The sequence below is a fragment of the Aethalodelphis obliquidens genome, unplaced genomic scaffold, assembly GCF_003676395.1.
Source record: "Aethalodelphis obliquidens isolate GAN/ISIS:26980383/991018 unplaced genomic scaffold, ASM367639v1 scaffold13, whole genome shotgun sequence".
In the NCBI taxonomy this organism is placed as follows: domain Eukaryota; kingdom Metazoa; phylum Chordata; class Mammalia; order Artiodactyla; family Delphinidae; genus Aethalodelphis; species Aethalodelphis obliquidens.
The window spans coordinates 1,083,495-1,103,991 of NW_020837957.1; the positions used below are offsets into that span (position 1 = coordinate 1,083,495).

The 20,497-nt window shown below is 36.8% G+C and overlaps 2 protein-coding genes across 8 annotated transcripts in view; one reads left to right on the top strand and one right to left on the bottom strand.

Moving 5' to 3' along the window:
* Positions 1 to 16,511, top strand: part of ALG6 (ALG6 alpha-1,3-glucosyltransferase) — a 55,992-nt gene extending 39,481 nt beyond the window's left edge. For 5 of the 6 annotated variants that reach the window (XM_027113967.1, XM_027113971.1, XM_027113968.1 and 2 more), the window contains 3 exons: positions 8,524 to 8,592; positions 8,725 to 8,923; positions 15,329 to 16,511. In XM_027113967.1, the coding sequence (XP_026969768.1) occupies positions 8,524 to 8,592; positions 8,725 to 8,923; positions 15,329 to 15,526 (466 nt within the window). In that variant the 3' untranslated portion in view covers positions 15,527 to 16,511. The remainder of the gene's footprint in view (positions 1 to 8,523; positions 8,593 to 8,724; positions 8,924 to 15,328) is intronic. The other variant, XM_027113972.1, reaches the window with a different exon arrangement.
* Positions 16,411 to 20,497, bottom strand: part of ITGB3BP (integrin subunit beta 3 binding protein) — a 90,782-nt gene continuing 86,695 nt past the window's right edge. Inside the window, exon 8 of one of the 2 annotated variants that reach the window (XM_027113973.1) lies at positions 16,411 to 16,968. In XM_027113973.1, the coding sequence (XP_026969774.1) occupies positions 16,961 to 16,968 (8 nt within the window). In that variant the 3' untranslated portion in view covers positions 16,411 to 16,960. Of the gene's footprint in view, positions 19,396 to 20,497 lie in introns of both variants that reach the window. The other variant, XM_027113974.1, reaches the window with a different exon arrangement.

The following is a 20,497-nucleotide window of genomic DNA, read 5'->3' on the forward strand; positions in this document are numbered from 1 at the left end:
TATAATTTTGATCAAATATTTTAAAGTTCCTCTTGACCTGGTTCCAGCTAAGCTATCATTAAACAAATATTTCACCCAATAAATATTTATTGAGGGCCTACTATTTGCCAGATACTGTTCTATGCACCTGGGATATATCTGTGAACAAAACAGACAAAAATCCCTACTTTCTTAGCTTTCATTCTCAAGGTCAGACACTAATAATTAAATAAAAATAAGAAATTAAATAATGTGTTAGCAGGTAATAAAAGTCATGAAGGATACATAAAAGAGGATAAGGGAAGTTGGGAGTACTGGAGCTGGGGTTACAGGAGTAAGTGCAGGTTGCAGTTTTAAACAAGGATGTCAAGGTAGGCCTTGTTGAGGAGATACTTGAGTGGACTGGAGGAGGTGAGGGTTAGCCAAGTAGATATCTGGGAGAATAACATTCTAGACAGCCAGTGCCAAGGCCCTAAGATGGGAGTATGACTGATATGTTTAGGGAACAACAGAATGGCCAGTGTGGCCAGAGTGCAGTGGTCAATGTAGGAAGTAATAGGAGGTGAAGTTAAAGAGGTAACAGGCATGTAAATTATATAGGATCTTGTAGGCCATATTGGGAACTTTGGCTTTTATTCTGAAGGAAACGGGGAGCCATGGAAGGATTTTGAGGAAGACGCATGATCTGACTTGATGTGTTTTTTTTTGTTTTGTTTATTTTTTATTTTTGGCTGCGTTGGGTCTTTGTTGCTGCACACAGGATTTCTCTCTAGTTGCAGCGAGCAGGGGCTACTCTTTGTTGCGGTGCATGGACTTCTCATTAAGGTGGCTTCTCTTTGTTGCAGAGCACGGGCTCCAGGGTGCGCGGGCTTCAGTAGTTGTGTCACGTGGGCTCAGTAGTTGTGGTGTGCGGGCTTAGTAGCTCCACAGCATGTGGGATCTTCCTGGACCAGGGATTGAAACGTGTGTCCCCTGCATTGGCAGGCGGATTCTGAACCACTGCACCACCAAGGAAGTCCCGTGACTTGATGTTTTAAAAGGATCACTTTGCTTATCAAATTATCCATGTTAAATATGTACAGTTAATTGTATATCAGTTATACCTCAATAAAGCTGTTAAAAAATAAAATGATCATTCTGGTGGCAGGTCAAGAACAGATTGTACAGAGCAAGGGTAGAAAACACAGAGACCATTTAGAAGGCAATCACCATTATCCAGGTTGAGAGATGGTGGCGATGGGGACCAAGATCGTAATAGTGGAAGAGGTGAGAAGTGGTCACTAGAGCCTGAATGTTTCCCAATGATTTGGATATAGCATGTGAGAGAAAGAGAAAAATCAAAGGTGTGTTCATGGATTTTGGCCTGGAACGGGAAGGATGGAGTGGCCATTGACTGAAATGGGGAAGACTGCAAGTGGAGCAGGATTACACTAGATGTGAACAAGGTGGGAGGTTCCCAAGTTCAGTGTTGGACGTGTCTTTGGACATCAAGTGGAGGTGTTGAGTTAGTATTTAAATACAAGTCTGGGTTGGATATATGAGTGGAGTCCAGAGAGAGACTGAGCCAGAGACATAAAATTAGTAATTTCTCAGTAGAGATGACATTTAAAGTCATGAGACTAGATGAGATAACCAAGGAAGTGAGTACAGACAGAGAAGAATACCAGAGACTGAGTTCTGGGCCACACAATATTAAGAGGTCTGGGAGAAGAGGCAAATGGGAATGGCCAACTAGGTAGGATGCAAACCACAAGAGTTGGTGTCCTGGAAGCTGAGTGAAGAAGGAATTTTCAGGATAACAAGGTCCGCTGTCTTACACCACTGACAGAAATTAACTTGAAATGGCTTAGACTTAAATGTAAGGATTGAAACTGTAAAACTTGTAGAAGAAAACATAAGGGAGAAGCTCCTTGACATTGTTCTTGGCAATAATGTTTTGGATATGACACCAAAAGCAGAAGGAACAAAAGCAAAAATAAATAATTGGGACAGCATCACACTAAAAAGTTTCGGCACAGCAAAAGAAATATCAAAATGAAAAAGCGGGCTTCCCTGGTGGTGCAGTGGTTGAGAGTCCACCTGCCGATACAGGGGACACGGGTTTGTGCCCCGGTCCGGGAGGATCCCACATGCTGCGGAGTGGCTGGGCCCGTGAGCCATGGCCCCTGAGCCTGTGCGTCCGGAGCCTGTGCTCCGCAATGGGAGAGGCCACAACAGTGAGAGGCCCGCATAACGCAAAAAAAAAAAAAAAAAAAGGAAAAAAAAATGAAAAGGCAACCTGTGGAATGGCAGAAAATATTTGTAAATCATGTATCTGATAAAGGGTTAATTATCCAAAATATATAATGAACTTATACAACTCAGTAGTAGAAAAAACAAATAATCCAAAGGACCTGAATAGATATTTTTCTAAAGAAGGCATACAGATGGCCAACAGGTACATGAGAAGGTGCTCAACATCACTAATCATCGGGGAAATGCAAATCAAAACCACAGTGAGATATCACCTCACACCTGTTAGAATGGCTCTTATCAAAAGGACAAGAGGGACTTCCCTGGTGGTGCAGTGGTTAAGAATCTGCCTGCCAATACAGAGGACATGGGTTCAAGCGCTGATCTGAGAAGATCCCACATGCCACGGAGCAACTAAGCCCGTGCGCCACAACTACTGAGCCTGTGCTCTAGAGCCTGTGAGCCACAACTGCTGAGCCCGAGTGCCACAGCTACTGAAGCCTGCATGCCTAAAGCCCGTGCTCTGCAACAAGAGAAGCCACCGCAATGAGAAGCCCGCATACCGCAACGAAGAGTAGCCCCCACTCGCGCAACTAGAGAAAGCCCGCACACAGCAACAAAGACCCAACGCAGCCAAAAATCAATCAATCAATCAATAAATTTATGAAAAAAAAAAGACAAGAGATAACAAGTGCTGATGAGGATGTGGAGAAAAGAGAACCCTGTGCACTATTGGTGGGAATGTAAATTGGCGCAGTCACTATGGAAAACAGTATGGAGGTTTTTCAGAAAATTAAAAATAGAGCTACCATATGACCCAGCAATATTTCTGAAGTAAATGAAATTACTGTCTTGAAGAGACATCTTTACCCCCTAGTTCTTCACAGCATTACTTGCAACAGCTGAGACATGGAAACATGGAAGTGCCTGTCAACAGATGAATACAGAAAGTGGCGTATTACTCCCCCCTCCAACACACACAAAGGAATATGATTCAGCCATAGAAAAGGAAGGAAATCCTGGGGACTTCCTTCCTCCAGTGGTTAAGACTCCACGTTTCCACTGCAGGGGGCACAGTTCCAATCCCTGGTTGGGGAAGCAAGATCCCACTGCCATGCTGTGGCGCGGCCAAAGAAAAAAAATGGAAGGACATTTGCAACAACATGGATGAGCCTTGAGGGCATTATGCTAAATGAAGTAAGTCAGACAGAGAGAAAGACAAATACTGTATGAGCTCACTTAAATGAGGAATGTTAAGACATAGAAGCATCGAAACTAAACTCACAGGAACAGAGTAAGTTGGTGGTTGCCTGAGTTGGGGTGGCGGGGAAATGGGTGAAGGTGGTTAAAGAGTACAGACTTACAGTTATGAGATGAATAAGTTCTGGGGATCTAATGTGCAGCATACACTGTAGCTGGCTGTAGTTAGCAAAAGTTAACAAGTCCCCTACATACGAACCTTCAAGTTGCGAACTTTCAAGGATGCGAATGTGCATTCCTTCAGCGTCACGTGTGAGTGAAATTGCAGCTTGCCCTCTGTCTCCTGTTGCTGACGATCCTTCAGCTCTACCATCTCCCACCTTTTCTCCCTCCTCCAGTCAGTAACTCTTCTTGCCTGTTCACTCGATGCCAGCCCCTGGATGCCGGCTGTTGTACTGTACTACTGTACTTTTCAAGGTACTGTACTGTAAGATTAAAAATATTTTCCTTATTTTTTGTGTTTTGTTAATGTATTATTTGTGTGAAAAGTATTATAAACCTATTATAGTATGGTACTATATAGCCGATTGTGTTAGTTGGGTACCTAGGCTAACTTTGTTGGACCTAACAAACAAATCGGACTACAAACGTGCTCTCACTGTGGAACTTGTTCGTATGTAGGGGACTTACTGTATTGTATACTTGAAAGTTGCCAGGAGAGTAGATCTTAAAAGTTGTCACCACAGACACACACAAGGGCACACACACACACAAAAGGTAACTTTAAGTTGATGGATGTGTTAATGAACCTTATTGTGGTAATCATTTTGCAATATATACCTATATCATCACATTGTACACTTTGTTCACATTGTGCAATGTTATACGTCAGTTACATCTCAATAAAACTGGGGAAAAAAGGACATGATGTGATCAGTTGTATCAGATGCTGTTAATAGGTCAAATAAGATGAGGGTTAAGAATAGACTATTTGCCATAGTGAAATGGAAGTCACTGATGAAAAGTGACTTTTCTAGGTCACTTAGAAAAGGCTAGTGTTGGTAGAGTGATGCAGGGAAGAGCCTGATTGGGGTGGGTTTAAGACATAATGAGAAGAGAAGAATTGAAGATAAGTATAGATGATTCTTTAAAATATATATATATATATTTAAGTATATTTTTTATATATATATATATATATATATATATAAAATGGTGAAATACACTATTAGTACATTCACAATGTTGTATAACCACCACCACTGTCTACTTACAGAATATTTTCGTCACCCTAGAAGGAAACCCCGTACCCAGTAAGCAGTCATTCCCCGTTCTCCCCTTCCCCTAATCCTTGTAACCACTAATCTACTTTGTCTCTGTGGATTTGCCTGATTTGGATATTTCATATAAATGGACTCATAAAATATGTGGCCTTTTGTTTCTGACCTGTTTCACTTAGCATAATATTTTCAGAGTTCATCCATGTTGTACTATGTATTGGTACTTCATTTTTATGCCTGAATAATATTGCATCATATGGATATACTACATTTTGTTTGTCCATGCATCAGTTGATGGACATTTTGAGTTGTTTTCACCTTTTGGCTATTGGGAATAGTGCCACTATGAACATTCATGTATACGTTTTTGTTTGAACACTTGTTTTCAGTTCTCTTGGGTTTCCAGGAGTGGAATTTCTGGGTCATATAATAATTCTGTAAACTTACTGTGGAACCACCAAACTAATTTCCACAGTAGCTATCCCATTTTATATTGTCACCAGTAATTATAAGTGTTCCAATTTCTCTGCATCCTTGTCAGCACTTGTTATTGTCTGTTATTGTTTTTGCCATCCTAGTAGGTGTGAAGTAGTATCTCATTCTGGTTCTCATTTGCGTTTCTCTAAAGACTAATGATGTTGAGCATCTTTTTATGTCCTTGTTGGCAATATGTATATCTTCTTCAGAGAAATGCCTAATACTTAAATCCTTTGTCCAATTTTTAAGTGGTTGTTTCTCTTTCTTGTTGAGTTTTAGAAGTTCTTTATATATTCTGAATATTAAACCTTTATCAGATATATGATTAACAAATACTTTCTTCCATTCTTTGGATTTTCTTGATAGTGTTCTTTGATGCACAGAATTTTTAATTTGATGAAATCCAATTTATCTATTCTTTCTTTTGTTGCTTGTGCTTTTGATGTTGTATCTAACAAACTATTGCCAAATCCAAGGTAATATTTACCCTCATATTTCTTCTAAGAACTTATGGATTTAGCTCTTATATTTAGGTTTTTGATCCATTTTGAGTTCAGTTTTGTATATGGTGTGAGATAGGTAGGCAGTTCTTTAGATGAGTTTTGCCAAAAAGGAGAGCAGAGAAATTAAGCAATAACTGGTAGAGAAAGTGGGGTCAAAGAGGTTTGTTATTTGTTTTCAGATAGGAGAGATAATGGCATGGGAATGGTCAGTAAGAGGGAACATTGATGATACAGGAGAGGTAAGAGTTGCTGGAGCAGTGTCCTTCAGAGACAGAGGTGGAGTAGGATCTAGAGCACAAATGGAAGGATTGGCTGTGGACAGATGCATGAATCATTCATCTTAATAAAAAGAGGGAACACACTGTATCAGTACAGATGCTGGGAAGAGAGTAGATGTGATGGTGACATCTGTGAAAGTTCTCTTTTAATTGCTTTAGTTTTCTTATTGAAATGGAGGACAAAGTCATTAGGAAAGAGTGGGTTAGAGCTGTTGGGAATATGAGAAGAGAGGAGAAGGTGGAATTATTTTTGTAAGGAGACACAGAGTATGAACAGACTAGGGAAATATATACTAATTGCTGGACACTTGAATATCATGATCATGTATTTAAAGTGAGAATAGTTAGTGCGGGTAAATGTTTTCCTCCAGAGCAGTTGCTCAGTAAGGCCAGAGTAAGTGCAGGTGGAGAGTTGGGTATTTCCAGGTTTATGGTTTTGTCTAGTGAGGATAACTCATTTGCTTGGGATTTGAGATTGAATACATGGGAGTGATTATGATTGATCTTAGAATTTAACCTGGGTAAGAAGGGAAAAGGCCATTAAAATAGTGAGGCAAAGTGAAAATGTGCTAGGAACAATGGATCGAAGGTCTTGGGGGGGATTGTTGGAGTACTGAAAAGGTAGGAGATAGTAGTCAGAATGCAACTGATGAGTTGTGATTATGGAGGGCTTACAGTCTAGCATATGACCCTAAGTGCAGGACTGAAGATGAGATCACTAGAAGAGAAGAGTTCCAGCAAATGAGAGGTCTGGGTGTTGGAAGATCATCTATGTGTACGTTAAAATTGCCAAGAATTGAGATGAGTAGGGTTGTAGACAGTGACAGTGTGTAAGAAGTTGAAATTATTGAGTAATGAGTGAAGTGATCCTTGAGGCTGGTGGATGATAACAAAGATGAGGAATAATAGGGGATATACAGCCAGATGACAGGAGATTCAAAGCTGGAAATTGTTAAGGTGGGGAGAGGGAGAGTAGTGTGGAAGTACTGATGAAGAGCAAAGAGGTTATGTCCCTTCTCAGGGCCTTTAAATTGTTTGAAGGCTGTGGAAACAATAGCAGAACAGGCACAATGGACAGGGCAGAGGGGCAGCATTTTCCTTAGCGGGAGAGAACCAGGATTTGTTTTGAACAAGGTGGTGAAAGGAAGGGTTCAGAGAAGAGGTTGAGGTTGTAGGCGATTTTGCAGCTTGATTATAAATATTAAGTACCTAGAAGTTAAGGGCTGAGTTACATTCATCACTGCATTCCTTTCAGAGCAGTGCTTTTACATACTACATTTTCAATAAATGCTTATGTTCAGTAAATGAATACCGAATGATTAAGTGGGAAAGAATTAAGACCTAGAAACAGAAAATAATGTTTATTGAACACCTACTGTGTGCTTGTAATTAACAAAAATACATTCCAATTATAAAAGCATAAAGCAATGAAATTGAAAGTCCTCTAGTATTTTCTTTTAGTGCAGTAGTTTTCAATCAGTTTATAAACCTAGGCCTCCCATCTCATACTCTAGCTGACATGAGGAAGAGTCATCCTTCTAAGAAAGGAGAATACTTAAACCTTTTAAAATAAGGAGACCAATAATAATAACAACAAAAATAATTATTCAACAACTACCACCATTAGTAAAAAGTTATTTTATTCTTGTTTTACTAAAAAATAAACACCAGATAATACTCACAGAAGAGTTCTTTCAACTACTTAACAATCCAAGGTATTGTTATTATTTCCATTTACACATAAGAAAAAGGTTAAATTAATCATTTGTTCAAAGTCAAACAGTAAGTAAGTGGCAGGGATGGGACTAGGTAGGACTTAAGTCTTCTGACTAGACCCTTCTTTTGGAGCATTGCCACAGTTGAATCCAGAAGGTAATGCAACCAGGGGTAGTACCAAGGAGGTCACAGAGCTTGGACCTATGACCCTACACAGCTTTCTGATAAAGCCAGTGGTTCCATCTACTGGTGTTATGCTTCCTCTTCCTACACTATTGTTCTTTTCATGTAGCCTCTTCCTACTCATTTTGTCCTTTTTTCTTTTATTCTACCATCATCAACCCTTTATAATTCTTCCTTGCCTCTGTTGTCCTCTCTGCAGTGGCAGATGATGATCCTGTCTTTTAGTTTTTAACTTAGCTGAGCATTATGTCATATGGAAGATCATAAAAAAGAAGTTTGAAAACCACTGTACCAAGTAGGATATTCATGTTTACCAAGTAGGATGAAATATGTGAAAAAGCTCTTTTTCTCTGAATGTTCAGTTCTGTTTGATCCTTTCTTTGAGCTGCGTTTGTATGATAGGGAAAAAATGTTTCATTAATGGATACTGGAAGTTTTCCAGTTATTATGAGGAGTTGACACCTTCTCTGTGTCTAGATTCATTTAGTTTGCATTGATAGTTATAAAAAACTGAATCAGTAGTCCCTATGGAGTATTTTGTGTGTGTGTGTGTGTGTGTATGTGTGTTTTTCTTACTACCTCAAAAATCAGACAGGTAAAATGTATTCATATTTTTACATGTAAGCACTGAAATTATATTCTCTAAGATTAACATATTTTTCTTTGTCATTTTAGACCAGTCTGCTTAGTTTTAAGGGAAATTCCTTTTATGTCTACTTGGTTTTTACTTGTGTCAACATTTAGGTGAGTCAAACCAATTTCCAGTATAATATTTTCAGTGTAGTACTTATAAACTCATTTAAAACTTTTTTACAAAGTGATTATGGTTTGAATTGACAATTCTCTTTTTAACGTTTTTTCTGTTTTCCCATATAGTATGCTGCCTCTTCTATTGAAGGATGAACTCCTAATGCCCTCAGTTGTGACAGTGATAGCATTTTTCATAGCTTGTGCAACCTCCTTTTCAATATTTGAAAAGACTTCTGAAGAAGAACTGCAGTTGAAATCCTTTTCCATTTCTGTTAGGAAATATTTTCCATGTTTTACATTTCTTCCCAGAATTATACAACATTTGGTAAGTTGTTCAGTTTTTAAGATACTATTTTTAAAAAGTTATTATAATATCTTTTTTCTTTTATAGCATTTTTGAGATATAATTCCCATAAAATTCACCCATTTAAAGCATGCAACTCCGTGTTTTAAGTATGTACACAGAGTTTTACAACCATCCTCCTAACCTAGTTTTAGATTATTTTCCATCACCCCAAAAAGAAACCCTGTGTCCTTTAGCAGTCATTTCCCATTCCACCCTCACCCCTAACCTCAGCTTTGGACAGCCACCCAATTACTTTCAGTCTCCATAGATTTGCCTATTTGGACATTTCATATAAATGGAATGCATTAGTCCCTTAGGGCTGATATAGCAAAATACCACATCAGATAGCTTAAACAACAGAAATTTATTTTCTCACAATTCTGGAGGCTAGAAGTCCAAGATCAGGGTGACATCAGCATTGGTTTCTGGTGAGGCCTGTCTTCCTGATTTGTAGGTGACCTTGCCGTCTCCTCATATGGCCTCTTGTGTGTGTGTGTGTGTGTGTGTGTGTGTGTGTGTGTGTGTGTGGAGAGAGAGAGAATTCTTTGGTGTCTTTTTCTCTTCTTATAAGGACATCAGTCCTATCAGATTAGGGCCCCAGCCTTAGGACTTCATTTAACCTTAATTTAATCTCATCTCTAAATGCAGTCACATTGGGGCTTAGGGCTTCAACATATGAATTTTGTGGGGACACAGTTCAGTCTGTAACATGGAATCATACACAATGTTGTCTTTGATGACTGGCCTCTTTCACTTAGCACATTTTTGATTTTCATCTGTGTGGTAGCACGTATCAATACTTCATTCCTTTTATTGCCAATTCCATTATATGGATATACCACATTTTGTTTATCTGTTCTTCAGTAGATGCTTGCTTCCACTGTTTGGCTGTTATAAATAATGCTGCCCTGAAGATTTGTGTATTAAGTTTACCAGTGCACATATGTTTTCATTTCCTTCAAGTATATACCTAGGAGTGGTAATTCTGTGTTTAACATTTTGAGAAACTGCCTGTCTTCCAAAGTGCTGCATGATTCTACATTCCCCCCAGCAATATATGAGGATTCCAATTTCTCCACATCCTTGACAGCACTGGTTATTGGCTTTTTTTTTATTATACCCCTCCATTATTATAGCCATACAAAGTGGGTGTGAAATGGTATCTCATTGTGGTTTTTGCATTTCCCTAGTGACTCCCTAGTGACTAATGATATTGAGTATCTTTTTTTTTTTTTTTGAGTATCTTTTTGTAATTTCTTTGGAGAAATGTCTATTCAAGTCCGTCTCCCATTTTTTTTTTTTTTTTTGGCCACACTGCACGGGTTGTAGCACCTTATCTCCCCAACCAGGGATTGAACCCAGGCCCTTGGCATTGAGAGCATGGAGTCCTAACCACTGGGCTGCCAGGGAATTCCCATCCTTTGTTCATTTTTAGTTGTCTTTTTTTTTTTTTTGAATTGTAAGAGTTCTCTATACATTCTTGATACAGGTCTCTTACTAAATTGCAAATATTGTCCCCCATTCTGTGGGTTGCTCTTTGACTTTCTTGATGGTATTGTTTGTAGCACAAACGTTTTCATTTTTATGAAGTTTAATATATCTAGTATTTCTTTTGTTGCTTGTGCTTTTGGTGTCATATCTCAGAATCTGTATATAACCAAAGGTCATGAAGATTTACTCTGATGTTTTTTTTAAGAGTTTTATAATTTTAATTCTCTTTAGGACATTGATTCATTTCGAATTAATTTTTGTGTATGGTATGAGGTAGGAGTCCAACTTTATTTAGTTGTTCCAGCACCAATGAATTGTGTTTGCACCCTTGTAGAAAATCAACAGATCCTAAACGTAAGGGTTTATTTCTGGACTCTCAATTCTATTTCACTGATCTATATTATCCTTATGCTGCTACCACAGTCTTGATTACTGTGGTTTTATAGTTAGTTTTGGGATTGAAAATTGAGTCCTCTTAGTCCTCTAAAAAATTAGTCCTCTAACTAATTCATTTTCAAGATTGTTTTAGCTATTGTGTCCCTTGCATTTCCATATTCTTTTTAGGATCAGCTCATCAATTTCTCCGAAAAACAAGCTGAGATTTTGATAGGGGTTGCTTTGAATATGTATTTAAATTTGTGGAGTATTGCCATCTTAGCAAGATTTAGTCTTCCAAACCTATGAACATAGGATGTATTTCCATTTATTTATTCTTTAATTTCCTTCAACAATGTTCTGTAGTTTTCAATGTACAGGTCTCGCACTTCTTTTGTTAAATTCATTTCTAAGTATTTTATTCTTTACGATGCTTTTGTAAGTGGAATTTTCTTAATTTTGTTTTCATAATGTTCATTGCTACTGCATAAAAATACAATTGATTTTTTTATTCTGAACTTGTATTCTGTACTATAAGTTTTTAGTGAATTCCTTATGATCTTCTATATACAAGATCATGTCATCTGTAAATCATGATAGTTTTATGTCTTCCCTTTAAAACTGGATGCCTTTTATTTCTTTTCCTTGCTTAATTACCTGGCTAGACAGCTCCAGTACAGTGTTGACTACAACTGGCAAGAGTGGATATCTTCGTTTCTTCAGATTTTAGGGGAAATCATCCAGTCTTTCAACATTAACTATGATGTAGTTGTGGGATTTTTATAGATGGCCTTTATTTGGTTAGGGAGTCCTCTTCTGTTCCTAGTTGGAATGGTTTTTCATGAAAAGCTGTTGGATTTTGTCAAATGCTTTTCCTGTGTCTAACGATATCGTGTTGTTTTCCTTTATTCTGTCAATATGGTATATTACATTGATTGATTTTCGTATATTGAACTAACCTTGCATTCTTGGGATAAGTTCCACTTGATCATGGTATATAACCTTACTTATATGCCACTTGCTCGGGTTTGCTAGTATTTTGTAGAAGACGTTTGCATCTTATATTCATAGGGGATATTGGTCTGTAGTTTTCTTTTTGTGATGTCTTCGTATGGTTTTGTAAATCAGGCTTAGTACTTGCCTCATTGAATGAGTTAGGAAGTGTTCCTTTTCTACTTTTTGGAAGAGTTTACGAAGGACTGGTATTAGTTCTAGAAACATTTGGTATAATTTACCAGCGAAGCCATCCGCCTGTTCCTGGACCTTTCTTCGTGGGATCTTAAAGATGACTAATTCAGGAGAGAGGGATAAAATAGGAGTATGGCATTAACAGATACAAACTACCATACATAAAATAGAGGAGCAACAAGGATTTACTGTATAGCACAGGGAGCTATATTCAATGTCTTGTAATAACCTATAATGGAAAAGAATCTGAAAAAAATATATATAACTGAATCTCTTTGCTCTACACCTGAAACTAACAATATTGTAAATCAACTGTACTTCAATTAAAAATGATTAATTCAATCTCTTGTTATAGGTCTATTCAGACTTTCTGTATTTCTTGACACAATTTCAGTGGTGTGTCTAAGAATTTGTCCATTTCATCTATGTTATCTAATTTGTTGGCATACAGTTGTTCATAATATTCCCTTATAATCCTTTTTATTTTTATGTATGGTAAGGAGTGATGTTCCTTTTTCATTCCTGACTTGGGAAATTTGTACCTTCTCTCTTGGCCTTGGTTAGTCTAGCTAAATTTTGATAGTTTCATTGATATTTTTGCAGAACCAACTTTTGGTCATTGATTTTCTCTCGTTTTTCTGTTTTCTATGTCACTGATTTTATATACCCTTTTTATATACCCTTTTATATACCCTTTTTTATATACCCTTTTTCATGCTTGGGTTTGGTTTACTCTTTTTTAAAAAAATATTTATGTATTTGCCTGCGCTGGGTCTTAGCTGTGGCACGTGGGATCTTTGTTGTGGTGTGTGGGGTATGTGGGATCTTTAGTTGCGGCATGCAGGATCTTCAGTTGCAACATGTGGACTCTTAGTTGTGGCACGTGGGATCTAGTTCCCTGACCAGGGATCGAACCTGGGTCCCCTGCATTGGGAGTGCAGAGTCTCAACCGGCGGACCACCAGGGAAGTCCCTGGTTTACTTTTTTATCTAGTTTCTTAAAGTTCAGGTGGTTGATTTTAGACCTTTCTTCCATTTTTATATAGTCATTCAAACCCATATATAACCCCTGTGCCATTCTTAAGCAGTATTCCATAAACTTTGAAATATATGTTTTTTAATTTAGTTAAAAATATAGTCCATTTCTTCTGATTTCTTCTTTGGCTCATGAATTATTTAGGCATTTGTTGTTCAGTTTCCAAATATTTGGGAATTTCCTTGACTACTTCATGTTTTTCTATTCTAATTTAATTCTAATGTACTTAGAGAACATACTTTGTATTATTTCAGTATTTTCAAATGTATTGACTTTGTTTTGTTAATTTCCCCTTTGTTTTGTTAATTTCCCCTTGTTTAATTGCATTCCTATTATTTGCAATTAAACAGTTTTGAAGGGTATTTCTTTTAGCAATTTGAATATCGTCCATCCTACTGTCTTGTGGCATCCATATTTTCTGATAAGTCAATTGTTAATCTTATTGAGGATAGTTTATATACATACATACATACATATATATATATACACACACACACACACACACACACACTTACTTTTAGGTGCTTGTTAGATACCCAAGTGGAGATTTTAAGGAGAACTTGGATATATGAGTCTGGAGTTTAGGGGAGAGGTCCAGGCTGGAGACAGTAATTTGAGTCTTCAGTATATGGACGGTGACTAAGGTCACTGTGACTAAAGTCATCACTGGATGAGCTCACCAAAGGTGTGATCATACATTGAGAAGGAACCAGCGAAGTTGTCTGAGAAAGATTAACTAGTGAGGTGGGAGGAAACCAGGAGAGTATGATGTCATGGAAGCCAAAGGAAGGGTTTCAAGATGGCAGTGATGTATTATTTCAAATGCTGCTGAGAGATCAAATAAGGCAATAAGAATTGACCACTGGGTTTAGTTTAGTGGATGTCATCATGGATCTTTCATTGGAGTGATTGGAGTGAAAGCATAGTTGGTGCAGGTTCACTAATGAAAGGGAGAATTGGACACAGCAAGTTATAGTTAACTCTTTTAGGAAACTTTTTTCTAAACAGGAGCAGACAAATGGGGTAATGGCTGGAGTTTGACACTGATTCAGGATCATAGTATCATGACATTTCATTCAGTCCCATATTTCTTAAGTTTGAAACTTTTGATGATTTCACTTCAGACATTTTCATTCCTCACTAAGATTGACTCATATTTTCCCTTTGGAGGATATTTGCAGCCTATTTATACCTGTTTGTAAGCCTTTTTGGCTTCCATCCTTCCCATTCTTCCATCTGGAATGATCACTGCATTACTCTCTTTACAGGTCTTACCAATTCTGTCATAATCTAGCCATTAAAGCATCTTTCAGGGTTCCATTTATGTCCCACTTCCTTCATGGAAGTCACTACTGTTTCTCACTGCTTGTTTTCTACATTTACTTAAGCAGCTTCCATGTCCTTGTCTGGCTGGTCCTTGTTTCACAGTCTACAGCTCTATTGTCCAATATGGTAGACACTAGACACACGTGGATTTAAGCTTAGTAAAGTTAAAAATTCAGCTCCTCAGTTACAGCAGGCATATTTCAAATGCTCAGTAGCCGTTATGTGGTTAGCAGCTACTCTTTTGGAGTACACAGATATAGAACATTTCCATCATTGTAGAAAGTTCTATGGTGCGGTGCGCTGGTCTAGAGAAGGAAACTGACTGCTGCACAATTACAGTAAATGCAGTAATTATGTCTACTGCTCATCTTGGCATTTAATAAACTGTGACTCTGTGATTTTACTTCATTCATTCCCCTAAATTGGAAGCTCTTCGAGGCCAGAGGACATTTTCTTTCACGTGCCCCACCATGCTTTACTATAGCACTGGCTCACTGAGTGTGTTCAGTGAATATGAAATGTAATTTTGCATTTTCTGTAGAAAACTCTTTCATAGATGAATTCTTAGATTAACTTAGAATTTTAGATCCTGTAGGACCCTGGAGCATGCCATGAATTTAACCCTGACTAGCAATATTATCTATTTCAGATACCTTTTTTCAGTGCTTGGGTGATAAGAAGTATTAGATAGGGGTTCTCAGGTTTTGGCTACGCATGGGAATCACTTGGAGAGCCTACCCCAGAAACTCTGATTTAATTGGTCTGGGATGTGGTCTGAGGATTGAGATTTTTTTAAAACCCCCAGATGACTCTTCCATACAGCCGAGGTTGAGATTCATTAGTAGAAGAGACTGAACCCCCAGCTCTCCCCTTCAATTCTGCTCATTTACAATTATAAATCAATGTTACCAGTACATTTAAATGTTATCTTTTATCCTATGCAGTAACATTTTTTTTCCCTCCTTATAGTTTCTTATCTCAGTAATCACTATGGTCCTTCTGACACTGATGACTGTCACACTGGATCCTCCTCAGAAACTACCGGACTTATTTTCTGTATTGGTGTGTTTTGTATCCTGCTTAAACTTCCTGTTCTTCTTGGTATACTTCAACATTATAATCATGTGGGATTCCAAAAACGGAAGAAATCAGAAGAAAATCAACTAGCTATATGCCCAAAGAAATGTGAACATGTTAATAGTGCTACAAGCTTTTGTGAAATTTTTGCTGTGTATAAAAAGAAATGATCATTTTGAGAATCATGGAATTATAGGAAAGGAGATGGTGAAAAGTCATTGTTGTCTACACAAAATAAATGTATATGGGGACCAGAGCAATGGAGGCTTTTATTTTCTAACTACTGGGTGGCCAAGAAATATTGTAGTTTTATTAAATTCACAGTTATTATTCAAATGGGAAAATAAGAGAAACATGTCCTTAATCTCAGTGTTTACTTAGGAAATGTACTCTGTAATTTGTTGTCTTGAAAAAAATCTGCAAATATAGTGAGTTTAATGGGAGAATTTAGCCCCTTATTTTTGAAGGAAATCACTAATTTTGGTATTCAGATTTAGTTTTCTTTACAGTTTAGAATGCTTTAGAAATTATATCTCAGGGATTAAATTTGTGATAATCTTTTATATTACTATGAGAAGGCAATTTAAACTATTTAAAGTTTGAACATGGCTCATTACATGTGCAAATTTGAATTTTTTTAGCAAGGCAGAGATTAAACTGTGTTCTTATTTATTTCCAAGAACTCTTGATTTCCCTGAATGCAATTAAACAATGAATTTTCCTAAATTTAAATCTAAGTGGTTTGAATGAAGTCTTTTTAATTACTTATGATCATTAGTTCTAAACTTTCAGGATCATTCTGTTTAAGTTAAGTGGCCTTATACTGGGTTCATCCTTCTGTTTTTCTTTGTTATGACATGGTTCAAGGTTACCAATGCCATATGCATTGATCCATATCATGCTTCATGTTAACGTAGCCCTGTTAATAACTATATATCACTCTATATTAGAAGAAGCCCATCTTTACTATAGTATTCAGTTGGTAAAAATAATTTATTGTAGCCATGTTGTAGATTCTCATGTAAAGATATGTTTTCTTCACTCTCTGTAATAAAAATAACCATTTCCCCATCAACCCATGTTTTTAATGAATATATTTCTTTAATAAGCCATTAAAGCATAATAACTAAGTGGTGGTATATTTTAAAACAATGCAAGCCAAACACATATACTCAAAGAAAATTTGGTTCTAGACACGGACACCTACAGGCTGATGCAACAAGGTATATGTTTTTAAGTCTGATAAAGGAAGTGGGTTTAGACAAAGCAAAAAATCAAGAAGTATTTCCTTCTCAAAGCAAATGTGCATAAAGACTCAAAGGGCAGGTCAGCACAGAAAAGCAGCCTTGAATCGCTGCCGAATCAGCAGGAACATCGCTGTCCATGGTCACCATCTGTAATCACTGTGCCCAAATGTCAGCATCTTGGCTGGCTGGTGTCATCTTTTTTATTTTTTGTAATAGAAAACTTGCATTTAATACAGGATGTTGATTTAATTCAATGATGAGGAAGTTCTGACAACTTCTAAATAGCTGGAGTAGAGAAACATTATTTGAAAATGAAAGTATTATTTAAACATTAGTAAAATGGAATGCACCCATATTCAAGGTATCTTATAGGTGAATTCTAAATAAAAATACATTTCCAGATGATTTAATCTAGTCATATGGAGTTACACTGTAGCTTTAATGGAGACTTGTAGCAATTATCTCATAAGTCAAGGATCTCATATCTATTAGAAACCGGTTTAAGAACAGTCCACTTTGAACTTTGAGGGATTAAGTACCAAAATAACAAAAATGTCCAGTGATGAATTAAGATCAGAAATAGGCAATTCCAAAGCATTTCTCTCAGCTATATTCAGGATTACAGGGATATTTTAATATAAAGATATTTAGCTTATACAAAAAAATTAAAGACTTCTCACTTTATTCACTGATATACCTGTCAAAAAATGATCTGTTATTTTCCAGTTCATTTTAGAGGGAAGGGCTGTTTCTGAAAAATGCAGTTTTCTTTGTTGCCAATAAACTTAGGTATGCGTCTTAAAATGAAGAGAACAGGGTGTATGTTCATGTATCAAATATGAGGCAACAGAAGTCATTTTGTCTTGAAGCCTTAGGGAGGGGAGAAAAATCCCCGATGTAGCATTCTGTCCAAATGATAAAACACAACTAAGTGAGTGAAACATTTACAAAAGTCAAGGCAGCCAAAGGAGCCTCTCTGTTCAAGGGAAAGAGAGTAAGAGATGGATAGGATGTAACTAAATAATGGTTGGAGTAACACAATGGTTTCAAGTCTCAATTGGTCTCTCTCTTCTGTTATGTTCATTGGAAGATCAGGGCCAAGTGTATCCCACGCCTTCTGCCCCCCCCCCGCCCCCCTGCCCATATAAACATTAGTTTTGTGTGTGGATCTTTCTGCTTTGTCCTTCATGTGGCCTCCAAGGGTGATAAAGCGAGAGTCATCTGATCTACAATGAACAGAACTGGGAAGGGATTCTTAGCCGACCCAGCTGTTCTGAAAGGCAAAAGCTTAGTATATCAAGAGGTCAAACATACAGTAACTGATTTAATAGCATTAAGCAAATAGCTACATAACTTGGATTACATATGAAACCAATCTACTTCTTAATCCTTTATTTCCTGACTAATGTAGGTTTCTTTATATGTTTTGGCTTACATTCTAAGGTAAGTTTTCAATGGTAGAACACAAAGGAATTATCCTTTTTGGTATATTTTAGGCAATGTTCTATTAGCACTGTATCACAAAGTATCCTTAATATTTAGCAGATTCTCTAAAAACCTTATTTAAGTAGTACCAATAAAATCACTAGTGAAGGCAATTAGTTTTATTGAGTTACTGTTTAGTATCATTTCAATGAATAGTTTTTAAAAAATAACTCATTTTCATTTTAAGAGGTGAATCTGAAATTTCTGTAAATGGAAAATTAGTTATTTTCAACCTTAATTTGTTAAAAATTTTGTTTCAAATTTTTCATAGTATTTTTATTTTCATGATACAGTGAATTAAATGACATGGTAATACCTTACACAAATTTTGTCAAGACAGTTTGTATAAGATATTATACAAGGGAATAGCATTTTTTTTCCCTGTGGAAATGGTCAAAGAAAAGTATATAAGGTTTAAAAAAACGTGCTATCAATTCTGTGATTCTCTCTTCCCCTTTATTTTGTGACAGCACAAATGATACAAAAAAAACTAGAAAATTAAAAATTTAAAATAATGCTTCAAAGTAATTTGGAGGGGATCTCATATTGCTCCATGAGATATGTCTTTTCTTTAAATTCAGTAGAGTCTGTGTAGTTCAGTTTAAAAACAACTTCATATTTAAAAGTCTACACTGAAAAATACATTCCAATATTTTATAAAAGGAGATGTGGAAATTTTAAAAGTTTGAAAATACTTTTTCTCTACAAGCATAAGAATAACTAGAATATAATGAAGACTCATCCCTGAGATAGCTAAAATAAACTTATAAATTTTAAAAGCTTTCAAAAGAATCTAATAAATACACATCTGGAGCTTTAAATGGGAAAACTGGTACCTAATACCACTATTAGATTTAATCTGAGTTTTAAAATATATAGCTCTACCAAAGGTGCCATTTTTATTAATGCTTTATTAAGTCTATCCACAAATGCTAAAAGTATATAGAAGCATATGAGATACAAAATATAAGTCAAGATCCTCTTCTACATGTTGGCTTACTTTAAAGGGTCAAGAAGAAATGTATTATTTACGTTGAGATTATCTACTGGTGCGTGTAGAAAGTTTAAATTAGCTGCAAGAAATTTTATCTAGACATGCACCTGCCTGTGCTATGATCTGGTATTTATTGGGCAGATTAATTACAAACATTTCTTCTGTTCCTTTAAATATGATCAGGCAGATACAGAAGTTGGCGTTTTCATAGTGAGTGCATTTCTTCTAAATGCCTGCAGGATAAAAAAGATGCTTATTAAATCATCAAGAATTAGTTTCCAAATTAACATGCATCTCATACATGATTTAAGAAATGATTTAAACACCCGTTTACTACGTAATTTGGTACCTAGTTTAGTTAGGTACTGGTCATCTCTCATTTACTTATTTTTGAGTCTTCAAAGCGAGATTCACCTTCACAAATAATTGTCAATATGACTACTCTGACATAGCACTCTTCACTTTATGTGAAGATGGATTTGAGATACTTCGAGAGGGTTCTAAAACTCCAACATGACCTAATGAAAACACCAAATCTTACATGCCTTTTGTCTATAAGCCTTCAGTGCCTTTCAGCAGGTGTTTCCTCCAACAGCTGCCCCCGCAAAAAAGAGTCTTTACTGACATTCCTATTCAGAGTATGTCCCTCTGGGGACTCCTAGTGGTGATAGAAGTTCTTGTCTATTTGGCCTTAGGACACTTGTGTGAGAGGAAGGAAGCCTTTGAAAAAAGCACCCAATGGCAACTGATGGCATATATTCCCATAGGGCATGTGGACCCTTTACTTCCTTAAATATCCCTTCCTTGCTTATACTGGCAGCTATGAATAAGTAATACATGGTGGGCCCCTATATTTCCCTATTCATGACAGTCCACCTATATTCTTCTTGTCCTACAAGTAGATAGGTTGCCAACTTGACAACCAACTTTTGCCAACTCATGAGCTCAGTCTGATCTGAATACTAGTAGAAGATTTTAAGCATCCTAGGGTTCACTTAATATCCTTATAGGTTATTGATACACAGTTATCAGAACTAATGATAATACTGTGGAGGAAAGGAAGACTGCCATTTATTAAAAAGTTACTGTGGGAAAGGTACTAATTAAGCTAATTAATTAATTAATTAATTTGACTTTTATTTTATTTTTGTTTTTTTTGCCACACCGCGCAGCTTGCAGGATCTTAGTTCCCTGACCAGGGACTGAACCGGGGCCCTGGCAGTGAAAGTGCCAAGTCCTAACCACAGGACCACCAGGGAATTCCCTAAGCTGTTTTATATAATCCACAAGGTAAACAGCATCGGTCCCATTTTATAATTAAGGTTTTGGGAACCG